The sequence below is a fragment of the Drosophila willistoni genome (genome assembly GCF_018902025.1).
Source record: "Drosophila willistoni isolate 14030-0811.24 chromosome 2L unlocalized genomic scaffold, UCI_dwil_1.1 Seg168, whole genome shotgun sequence".
NCBI classification, from domain to species: Eukaryota; Metazoa; Arthropoda; class Insecta; order Diptera; family Drosophilidae; genus Drosophila; species Drosophila willistoni.
The window spans coordinates 19,369,276-19,382,031 of NW_025814047.1; the positions used below are offsets into that span (position 1 = coordinate 19,369,276).

The 12,756-nt window shown below is 38.9% G+C and overlaps 1 protein-coding gene across 1 annotated transcript in view; it reads left to right on the forward strand.

Annotated features, from left to right (window-relative positions):
• Positions 1-12,756, forward strand: part of LOC26528861 (NPC intracellular cholesterol transporter 1 homolog 1b) — a 154,086-nt gene that overhangs the window by 87,707 nt on the left and 53,623 nt on the right. The window contains exon 4 of the mRNA XM_047009691.1: positions 10,075-10,168. Coding sequence (XP_046865647.1) covers positions 10,075-10,168 — 94 coding nt within the window. The remainder of the gene's footprint in view (positions 1-10,074; positions 10,169-12,756) is intronic.

Genomic DNA, 12,756 nt, shown 5'->3' on the forward strand with positions numbered 1-12,756 from the left:
ATGTGATGTTTTCTGTTGGCCAATAAGTAATTAACTATACTCAACATACATTCTTATTTCACCAGACGCTTGATATTGCATCAGCCAAAAAAAGGTGTGACCATGCAACTTAAAGACAAGAATAATGAAAGACAAAAGATCGTTTACATTCAAATTTAAATTAAGCAATTGGAAATTCACCAACCGAAGGTGTCTAAAACAGGCAGGGGAGCCACCTTGGTTATGGGACGGGTCATCTCTCATGTAGATGTCTTTAACTTAAGGGCTCGAACCATCTGGACCAGGAAGCGTCTTGATGATGAGTCGAATGAATCGTAAGAATATTCCTTAATGCGCACAAGTCTTGGCCAGGAAGAAACACAACCAATAAGTTCTTCTAGTGGAAATGACTCTTTCATGGTTTTCGCGAGATTAAATAATACTATAGCTTTCAACTCCTTTTGATACTCGTCATCTGAAATAAAGTTAGAGATTTGTGTATCATTTTCTTTACATAGGTTAAGATGTGTCTCTGCCAGACAGTTGGGACCCTTCCACCAGAGAGTAAACTGGAGTTAGTCCTCAGACAGCATTCCTCGGGAAGTGCAATCTACGGGGTTCTGCTTGGTATTAACATGGCGCCATTATTTTCAATATTTCGGCAGTACGATTGCCAATGAACGTCTTCAAACTAGCTGGCAAATGGTGCAGCTATGCCAACACAATTGTGCCATGCCAACACAAATTGATCCTTTCAAGCTATAATTTTAAACGAGGGAGCGATTGCTGCTAAAGTAGAACGACACGTGTTTTCGCCGCAATCAGTGAAACCTCTATGATGCCATCCTGGCTCACTATCCGAGAGTATATGAATGCTGCGTATGCTTTTATTGAGGCGTCTGAGAAGGCGTGTAACTCTATCCGTTTTAACTTCTTCACTGCTTCATTTTGTTAATGTCTTCGCGATACTTATGCCACCGGTCTGCCAGTTTAGTTGGAAGCGGTGAATCCCAATCTAATACCTTGACGGAGGACGCATCTCCAGTCACACTTGTCGACAATGATTTAGGTGCACTCGTCTTCTCTGCCTCATAAAGAATGCGCATATATTCCAGAGCGATGTATTCCCGCTTGAACTTGGTATATTCTTCCTTTAACCTTTTATCTTTCTGAAGTGGACGTTCTACTGAAGAAAATCGTGATGCTGCTCCCTGAAAATGATCTGCAAATTTAACATCCGAGTTCTTAAATGAAAGCTCAACACTATACCTTCCATTCCTTTCCAAAATGATTCTCCACCTTCAGATCATTAGCAGTGGGCGGTAAACTGCCACTTAATTCCTGCAATTCTCAAAAGCGTTGGAGCGATGTATTTATTTCGATCGTTGAAAACAGAGATGATGTATTTGATCCTTGTTTAGCTGCAATTGAGGTGACCACCCACCCGAATAATGTGGTTATTGCAATTATGTTTCATGTTTATCTAATACTTTCTCTCCTGTGAATGCAGACCACACGTAGTCGCTACCCAACAAAATGTCCACATGCATAGCGCTGGTTTTCGGTGAATTAGCCAGTTCTAGCCCATCGAAAATGTCCGGGTCGACTTCAGCCCTTGGCAATAGAGTGGTTATCTTACCTAAAACATCAAAAAGAACACGACAATTGGTGTATGATCTCTTTGAATTTAATGCAAAAACTAGAGCTGTGGGCAATACACTCCTTGATTTTCCGTTGAGGCTTTAGATGTACTGCAAAACGTGCTAAATAACTCTGTGACTCAATAGATTGGACTTCCTTTACTTGCTTAGTTTCAGCAATCATAGCTACTGTGGGATTAATGCTCTTCTTTTCTGCTTGGCGATGTAGCAGCGTGTAGTGCTTGCCCTGACAATGTTTGCATCTATACTTTGACTCACATCCGGAAATACCATGCTCAGGCCTTAGGTAACTGAAACATAAACGTTTCTCATTATCAAATAAGACGCGCCTCTCCACGCAGAAGGCCAAGAACTGGTCACAGTTGTTTTATTTTATTTTATTTATTTATTTATTTATTTACGTCAACTAACACAGCAGTCGACGAAAAAGCTTAAGCTAAAGACAGATAGTAATTAAATGAAGAAGGTAGCTTAGCTTTATACACAACTAAACATCCCCGGCCCGGTGGAGGTGTTTTATTTGCACAAGGTGCCAGCTATGCCCCGATTCACAGCCAATGTGGCCAGGGATGAGTTGCAGCCAATCCAAGTCCAGAATATTTTCATTGGTTTCGCTGTAGATGATTAAAAAGTATAGCGCGAAGAGAAGTGACAGAAAGATGAGGAGAGATAAGGTGAGAAAGGTTGTTAAAAGATTGGCAAAGAACACGAAGAGGTTCGTGAAGAGAGTAGTTAGTCAGACATCTACTAAGGTGAATAGGAAAAAAGTTTCTGGTCCGACGTGAGGGAACACAAAAATACAGCGTATCTAGTAAATTGGTAGAAATGACTTCGCCGTTGACTAGTTTATGGAGAAAGAGAATGCCAAAAACAAGCCTACGGTTATAAAGTGAAGGAAGATTAATAAGAAGAAGTCTGTCAGAATAAGAAGGTAGGCGAAGACCCGGGTCCCAATGTAGACCGCGTAGCGCAAACTTAAGGAATTGCTTCTGTACCGATTCAATACTACGCTGGTGAACTTCATATTGCGGGTTCCACACTGGCGAGCAATATTCTAGAGTAGGGCGAACTAACGAAGTGTATAAAACCTTTGTTACATAGGGATCATCAAATTCTTTGGCCCAACGTTTAATGAAGCCGAGAAGGCTGCTTGCTCTGTTGACAATTGAAGAAATATGAACATTAAATGAAAGTTTAGGGTCAAACACGCCTAAGTCTTTGAATGATGGAACACAATCTAACAGAACAGACTTAATAGAGTAATGAGCTAGGAGCGGAGACAAACGACTGAAAGTCATTAAAGAACACTTAGAGGCATTAAGGTGTAATTTATTAACGTGGCACCAATCACAGAACGCATCGAGATCTGATTGCAAGTACTGTTGGAAAGAAGGATCATTATAGGAATAACAAATCTTGACGTCATCCGCAAACATGAGCACGCGTGAATGAGCCAAGGCCAAAGGCAAATCATTTATAAACAATGTAAATAATAGTGGGCCCAGATGACTGCCTTGGGGTACACCTGACGTAACTCGAACAGTTTTAGATATCGAGGAACGAAAACCCTTTTGGGTTCTGCCAATAAGATACGACTTTAACCAACCCAATAATTTTGGTGAAAAACCCATGATGTTAAGTTTCGCGAGAAGCAAAGAATGATCAACCGTATCAAAAGCCTTACTGAAGTCAGTATAAATAACATCAGTTTGACACTTTTTACGGAAGCCATGGTGTACAAGGGTAGTCAATTCTAAAAGGTTGGTAAGCGATGAACGACCTTTCATGAAACCATGCTGACAAGGAGAAATAGTGGATCTGGATAGATGTTGAAGAGAAGACGTAATAATTTTCTCAAACAGTTTAGGTATTGCCGAAAGTTTGGCAATGCCACGGTAGTTGGAAACATCCGATTTGCTACCCTTTTTAAAAAGCGGAATAATAAATGACTCCTTCCAAATATCAGGAAATCTACAAGTCTCACTCGATATAAAGAATAACCGAGCTAAAGGCTTAGATAGGGAAATAGAACACATTTTAAGGATGCAACTAGGTATATCATCAGGCCCGGGAACGAAGGAAGACTTCATAGATGACAAGCTAGAGAGAATACAGTCTTCAGTAATACTGGGAAAAAACATACAATTTAAATGTGGGATTGAAAAGGGATAGGGTGTGGGATCCGAAACAGTAGTAGAATATGTCGACTGAAAAAATTTAGCAAACAGATCTGCAATATCTAAATCATTATTAGCAGACTGGTCGTTAAGTCTGAAGGTGGAAGGTAGGACATTAGAGCGTCTTTTGGAATTGACAAAGTTGTAAAATCTTTTGGGGTTATTATAAAATTCAGCCTTACAGCGAACGAGATAATTGTTGTAGCATTGAGTATTTAAGAGACAAAATTGAGATTTGGCTATACAATAATTTGCATAGTCAAGTCGCGAACCAGTTTTTTTAAATCTTTTAAAATATCTCGATTTAATGTTACGGAGATTAGAGAGCCTACGTGTGAACCAGACTGGCGAGCTGGAGACGGTAGAGACATTCACATAAGGAACGCATTTATCAATTAGAGAATTAAGAGCAGAATAGAAAAACTTCACTGCACAATCTATATCGCAGCACTCAAATAGAAATGACCAATCAAAAGAGAAAATAAGGCTGTTAAGACGATTGAAATTTGTTTTACGAAAACATCTACGACGAGAATTTGAGGTTTTCAGGTTTCACTAGTGGCTGTGTTTGCGATACAGCACTAACAGTGGGATCAGAGACAAAAACAAGATCAAGGATTCTTTTAGAACAGTTAAGGAAAGAATTCAACTGATATAGTGGACATTCAAGTAGGCTATCAAGAAAAACATGTTGAGATGAAGGAATTAAGAAAGATAGATTATCATCAACAAGCCAAGAAATATTAGGCAAGTTAAAATCACCTAAAACTATAAGAACATCACGATCTTTAAGACGACCAAAAATAGTTCGTAAAGCATCAGCATGGTGCACGTAGATCATGATATCAGAAGCTGGAGGAATATAAGAACAAGAGATATATAGGCTAAAGTTAGAACATGTAACTTCGACGCAAATAAACTCAACACCTAAGGGGAGATCAATCGGCACCACACTTGAAGACAGATTCGAGTTTACAGCAATGAGTACTCCACCGCCACGACGACCAACACGATCAAGCCTATAAGAAATAAAATTATTAGAAAGAATTTCATTATCTAGAACAGAGGAGTTAAGCCAAGTTTCAGAGAAAGCTAATATGTCAGCTGAAAAGGTTTGGCTATCACAGAAAAGGTTCGACAGCTTGGTAAGAAGTCCTCTTACATTTTGATAATGAATGCAAAGACTAGACGTTATTAGTTTTTTGAAGCAGAAGATAAAGTAGGAAGGTGGACAGGCAACGGACGAGAGCGCTTATTGGGCGCAAACTCGTGTACAACTAGGCCCTCTGGCCAAAAATTAGGGTCAACCATAGCTGAGAAGTACTCATTTGGTACTGTGATTTTAAAAGAGGAGATTTCGCGAGGCCTAGAAAACTTAAACTTTTGAATTAAAACCTTAGCAGGGCAAATATTACCAATGTAAGCTGCCACAGACGACTCAGAAGTATCTGGAGCAAACCTAGAAATAAATAATTGTTTGCGATGAGGCACTACAGTTAGTGGAGGCGGAGGAGCATTGGGATCCGCAAGTGATTGAGAGCCGGCATGATCCTGTGATTGATCAGAGTTCCCGTGAGGGATAGATTGAGGTACACCAGGGCTTGTAATGGGTACTTCAATCTGAAAAGAAGAGCATAAAGAGGGACAAGAAGATGGTGTAGGCGAAAGTAAAATCGGAGAGGATGTAATAGAGAGAGCTGGCGACTGCTTACGAGGCAACTCAAGGGTACATTTCTTGTGCAATTTCTCAGAAGGTGGAACAAATTTGAATTGCGACAATAATTGAACGCTAGAGTCACACTCGTTTGACAGCTGTTTGGCCAGTTTGTTTAAAGAAAGAAACCTTAAACGAAGATCCCTATACATACGGCTAAAATCAAGCTGCTGGCTGGCACAAGATGGGCAAGTCCAGCGCATTAAGCCAAGCTCAGGCTTAGACACAGACAAACCAGAAAATTTGTCGTAGTCGCGGCCATTGAGGCCAGCACATTTTAAGTGAATAAGATTATCGCAGAGCCAACAAGATATTGCTCTATACTGATCATCAAAACGATCAGAATGTTTGCAATTAGGTAGACAACAAGCCATTGAAAAGCCGAAAGAAAGGCAAAAAAAAATTATATATATATAAGAATATATAGAAAAATTAAATTCACAGCACAAAGATAATTATTGATAAATAATCAATAAATACAAATAAAACAAAGAGACAGCTAGAGTGCACAGCACAACAGAGAGTGCAAGAACAGTTATAAGCCGAGCTTTGAGAGGCGGCCTTACAAAAGTGATTACGCGGGAGAGAAGCTAAGCACAAGCACAAAGCAGAGAGAACAACAAAGCCACTAGCACTGATGGTATGATGGGGGCGATGAGGGGAGCAACTGCAGAAGCAATGACGAGAGAGAAAAAAATAAAAAAAAAAAATATATGTAAATGCACCAAACACTAATCACGAAAAAGAAAAAACTGTTTAAACTGATTAATTTGGCGAATTATGGAAATAAAACACAAGGGAGTCAAGCGAACAACACCAGCGGAAGTGTAAACAAATTAAGCACAATTAAAAATTGAGAAAAAACAATAAATATTAATAAAAACTCAGGAGCTATGCAAAAACACGACCGTCACGTCAGAGAGCAGAAAGCTTTTTTTTAAACAGTATGCTCCTTAGACTTACATTTAGGCACCCTCTTGAGTATGTGGAAATCAATATCCGAGTAGATTTCTTAACGTTTGATTGTGCAACTTGTTCACAGCGGCCTAATTTGAACTCTTCACAACGTTCTCCGAGAAATCTAAGAAAATCCTTAATGGTTGGAGATGTCCCCTCACGGCTATGGACACCCATTTGCATTGCAACTCTGCATCAATTGTATGAACTGGAAAATAGATCACCCAGCATTCGCTATCAGTTTGGCCAGTGCAGTGCATCAGGCCACGTACAACTTCACTTGCCCTATCGGCAATCTTTCGTAGAACGGATACATCTGTCACCCTTGTTAATGGCAGACGTCTAAAGGTATCCAAAAGCGTTCCATTAGGCTTGCCCAAGCCGTCTCGTACGCCGCTCCTGTTATCGGAAAATGATTAATTAAACTTGCAGCCTCGTCACAGAGAAAAGACTTGAGATACTCAAACTTCTGAGCTTTATCCAGATTCACCCTGTTGTAAATGGTACTCTCGAATAAATCCTTAAAGGCTGGCCACTCCACACGGTCACCACCAAAAGGCTTGATGTGTACTTTGGGCAGCTGTACCTGACCCCCTAACGCCGAACAGGCAGCTTCACTTACTGTCATGCTTTAATAAAACTCCCGTTGAAGTTCTATCTGCTTGTGTAGTATCTGCGATACTACTTCGTTGACTCCCTCATTGGAGTCCAGGACCTTAGTTGCGTTTACTAGGTTAACCAATCTTCCTAGTTCCTTTAAATGCAGTTGTGCATTTAAGTACTTCATTTCATAGTCTCCGTAGTCACCCTTGCGATTCTTGAAAATCAAACATATCATCAGTGGATTGATCAAACTCCTTCCACACGGTGTCGAGTCTGGTCATCATAGTATCCACCACATCGGCTGTGCAGTTTTCAGGCGGATTCTCCGAAAGTGTAAGCAGCCGCGTGAGGCTAGACTTTAACTTGGTACGTGTTGGCTTTAGTTTTTCCATCTTAATGAGATGTTTGTAGGAAAAAAAACCAACTGATAAATTGCGTAAATAGAAAAGTACCGTTTTTCCCATTAATCCCGAAGTTCGAATATGTAGTTGTGCCCCAAACAAGTACTTTGGTAAAACATTGTGACACTGAGAATTGTACCGTTAGACCAATAATTGAAATATATGACGTTTTAATTATGAAATGTGCCTTATTTTACTCCCGCCTTTTCACCGTTGTCCCTCGATGGCTTTGATAGAGATGACGTTGATAGAGACGAGCTTTTTCCTGAATCCGAATTGCCAGTCCGACAATCCATGACTTTGTTCCTGTTTCTTCTCCAGTCTGTTGCAAATCATAAACTCAAAGAGTTATCCAGTGACATCCAGCATACACAGGGGTAAATTAGTTGGGTCATCTAATTTATCTCCTTTGTGTTTGTCCATAAACAGTTAATACGCAGTCGCTCCCCCCCTCAGTCCTCTAACAGTCCGTTTTGCTTCGCTTAATTTCCATGCTCATGTTGGCCCTTTTTGCGCTTGTAATCTGAAAAGCATGCGCTGTCGTTACTGGCCAAGTGACATTGCCGCCTGGCATTTGCTATCCTGGTATTCCACCAATGTACTGGGTTACATTTGTTGTTTCCATAGCGTTTGCGTATGAAGAATGTCGCCCATATGGTTGGTCTGGGTGTCCGCGTCCGTGCTGCTGTTCCTTAATGTTTGGCTCATCATGGTGAATAACGCTTCTTCGCTCAGCGTGCTTGGGGCTCACCTGTAGAACGTCGTTGGTCTGTGCACAAATGTACAGCTCTTTGTTGAGCACACTATAGCGAAGTGACCACACTATGCGACTAAAGGTTCGAAACTTTCCATTGCGGTTGCGCGCTTGACATGGGCTACCAAACGTGAGATCGATCACGACAAAGGCGTGTACCAAGGCCCTGCCCCTTCTGTGGGTCCTTTGGCCACACCCCACCTGCGTTTCATTTCTGGTGTCCTCCGCCAGTCCATCCAGTATGCTGCAGAATTCGTCGAATTGTAATGATTTTCCATGTGTGTACTGCTATTACTCCAAATTGCCGAGCCATAATTTGGTTTTGCTTCCAGCTGTGATCCTGTATGTGGGAATATGGTTCGCATAAAATTGAGAAATCCACTCCCACGTCCCTTACGGTTTGCTTTAGAGGGTTCGTGCCGATCTGCAGTGAATTAGGTTGAGCTGTTACAACTTAATTCTATCTCTTATTGCCTGCCTACACGGATAAGCTCTGCTCAGCTTGTATGCCGCCTTGTCCTGGTATCGTATGGGCCACTTACGCGTACTTCTGTGTAGCTCGGGAAGTGTACTCGGAGAAGTTCCTCAAGGGGTTCCTTGCTGCTTGGTTTCTACTCTCCGCTGAGTGTTGACCTCCGGTTGGCTGGCCATTAGCCTACGAGGGCTGGCCGTTGCCAAGACATTTTCCAGGCTCGAACAGAATTTTCGCCAGGATTTTCGTTTTGCTGAGCGTATCTCCTTCTTAAATAGACAAAGAAAAAGAATCAATTTATATTCTCCCCAGACAATGTCATGGTAGGCTGTATTGGTCAACTTAAACATTTCTTGGAGTTGTTTTCGGATTCTTTGAAGTTACGGATTCGAATAGGCTTGGTCGAACTCCTCGGTTTCGTCGACGAAAGGTGAGAGATGTGACTGCTGGCGACACGCTGAGGGGATTCCTCCCCCCGGGCCTACCGCGAGGCACCCCATAACCGTTGTATGGTTTGCGAACCTTCACCCCTTAGCTAAGCCTGTAATCTCCTATGTTCCCCGGTGCATTTTTGCCAGCCAAAACAAGCAATATATTAACAAAAAAAAAAAAATTTAATATTTCAAAATTTCAATACATTATAATTACTATCAATAGATATAGATTGACTTACCTTGCATCACGTTAATGCAATTTTGTAAACATGCATTTGTTATTATAATTTTCTAATAGCTGTGTCAGTTGGTGCGTTGTACACTTAAGTCGCCGAGAACACTAATGCTTTTTAAAAAAGGACTCACCGTATCTGTATATTTGCACATATTTTTTGTAAGTTTGAATCGTTTTTCGATAATTCTGTTGCGTATGTGATTCACATATTACACTGTGATAGTCGAAACAATACATGGCACAACTCGATGGGGTCTTTTTTCACTTGCTTCTTACTTCTAAAATATTCTTTATTTCTACAAACTTTCATCAGCAAAGTTTTTTGGAATTAAACGGCATACAAATGTTGACAAGACATCTAGCCCATATATCCGTCCGTACCCGAGCTTTGGGCCAAAATGTCAAAAAAATCGAATCTTGACCCAATGAAACCATCGCGTTATTTTAAAAATTATGCAGTTGGATCGCAGGATCCGAAATAGGGTAAATGCATAGATTTTTGCCATGTTTTTTTTTTTTTTTTTTAAAACTATCATAGTATGTGTAATAATTTGAGGAAAGTTTATTCTACAGTTTAAATGTTAAAGATACAACTCTGTGCGTCAAAATCTTTTGACGAATTTAAATTCACCAAAAACATTCTACATATATCACTATTTTAAAAACTCGCACTTTTTTTATTTTCAGGTTACTTATTTGGATGAAATCTATCAATGCACCAGTAATCCATATTTATGTTTAGCATCCTATGGGGGTCCTGTAGATCCTGCCATAGCGTTAGGTGGGTTTCTAAAACTTGGAGAGCAGATTACAGGGAGTACAAAATATGAGTTAGCAGATGCTTTGATATTGACGTTTTTGGTGAACAATCACCATAACAAAGAAATGTTAGTCCATGCATTAGATTGGGAGCAACATTTTGTGGAATTTATGCTTAATTATACAAAGAACAACAGGAGTTCAAACATGGATATAGCATTTACAGCAGAAAGATCGATAGAAGATGAGTTAAACCGCGAATCACAGTCAGATGTGCTAACGATTTTGGTATCTTACATAATAATGTTTATGTATATTGCAATTTCGCTAGGGCACGTACAAAAATTAAATAGAACTTTAATAGATAGTAAAATTACATTAGGATTAGGTGGAGTAATAATTGTGTTAGCCTCAGTACTTTCTTCTGTTGGTATATTTGGTTATGCTGGTGTACCTGCTACCTTGATTATCGTTGAAGTTATACCATTCTTAGTATTAGCAGTTGGAGTCGATAACATTTTTATTCTTGTTCAGACGCACCAAAGAGATCAGCGTAAAATAAATGAAACTCATGAGGAACATATTGGACGTATACTTGGTCGTGTTGGACCAAGTATGCTACTGACTTCTGTTAGCGAAAGTTGTTGTTTTTTTCTTGGTGCTTTATCCGACATGCCTGCCGTAAGGGCGTTTGCTTTATATGCTGGCGTGGCACTTTTTATTGATTTTATTTTACAAATAACTTGCTTTGTGGGCTTATTCGCACTAGATATAAAACGAAAAGATGAAAACCGCTTGGACGTATGCTGCTTTATTAAAGGAAAAAAGTCGGATATAATAAATACACGTGAAAGCCTTTTGTATAAATTTTTTAGCATAATTTATGTTCCCTTTTTAATGAAAAGACATACAAGAGTTTCAGTTATGATATTTTTTTTTGCATGGCTATGCGCAAGCATTGCTATTTCTCCACAAATTGATATAGGTCTAGACCAAGAACTAGCTATGCCTGAAGATAGTTATGTTCTGCATTATTTCCAATCCTTAGGCAAGCATTTAAATATTGGTCCACCAGTATATTTTGTTCTAAAGGGAAATTTAAATTATTCGGACAGTTCTATACAAAATTTAATTTGCTCAGGTCGGTATTGTAATGATGATAGTCTCTTAACACAAATTTACTTAGCCAGCAGGCAATCAAATATAACGTACATTGCACGACCTGCATCAAGTTGGATGGACGATTACTTTGATTGGGCCTTGTCATCATCGTGTTGCAAAGTAAATCCTGATAACGGAAAATTTTGTCCACACCAAGGTAATTTAATTTATGTTTCTACATTAATGGATATTTAATAGTTAAATAATAAATATACTACTATCTAGACAAGAGATATTTCAGTAAAATACAAAAATTCATACCATATTCTTAAAAAGTTATGGGCCTGGCGCCGCTTGGGTCTCGCTCCATACGTGTCTAGGTGTATCATATTTAGAAATATATTTCAATTAAGAAATGATCACAGAATTTTATTGTAATATAATTCTATTTTATATATTAACAGCTTGTCAAAGTTGAATGATTTTTAAAAAAAATTTAAAATGAATCCAAAAAAGGTGTTCATATAGCCAACATTGACGTCGAATATGTTTAAATCAATGGGAATTTTGGTGTTAAAACAAAGTTAAGTTTTTTTTTTTATTTTTAAATAAACAGTGCAACACACATCCAAAAAAAAATATACCCTTGCAACTTTTTTTGGAAACTCTTTTCTTACCTATAACCATCAAAGTGGAAAAAGTTTTATCTAAAAGGCTAATATTTGCGAAAGAACAACCTACAATCTTAGCATAGCAAATAACGAAGTTATTGATCAAAGTCACTGTTTTCCACCGACCGTTCCTATGGGAGCTATTCAGCTATTCATATCATTATAGTCACCCGATCTTTATCAAATTTGGCACAGTCATTAACAGATTCATTAACCTAACAAATGTTAAATTTGAAACCAATCAATATAGGAATGAGACACATATAACAAAAAACACACCAAAGAACCACAAAGAACAAGTAACACGAACAAAATAACTCAACGCTTTCTGATACAGATAGTATCAGAATCAGCTGAGCCTAAATAAACACAAAACTATTAATCTCTACCTGCTTCTCCACTTGCTTTTCGCTGTGGTATATAATGATTTTAAGCTTTGAAGTGCACACCTCTTAGCAACAGTATGTGTGAAAGAGAAATTGAAAGAATTTGGAAAATTATATCAAAACAAAAAAGCTCATATTCTGTGTTTTCCAACATTACGATTCTAAATACGTTACAATGAAATATGAATAGTTATAAAGAATAGCACCACAATAAAAATAACAAGGACCACAATCACTACTTTACTCATAACATCTTCACACATGTAGACTTAGCCTTCTGCTGGTCTACATACAAGAATTTTTTCTGGAAGTATCCCTCACCTCATACGCATAAAGCTATTTCCGTCAATACAAAGACACACAAAACACCCAGATGAAAAATTTATTCTGCAAACTTCAGGAAAACTAATTGTAACAAATAACACAAAGCAGTCAGCAGCCAAAAAAGTCAA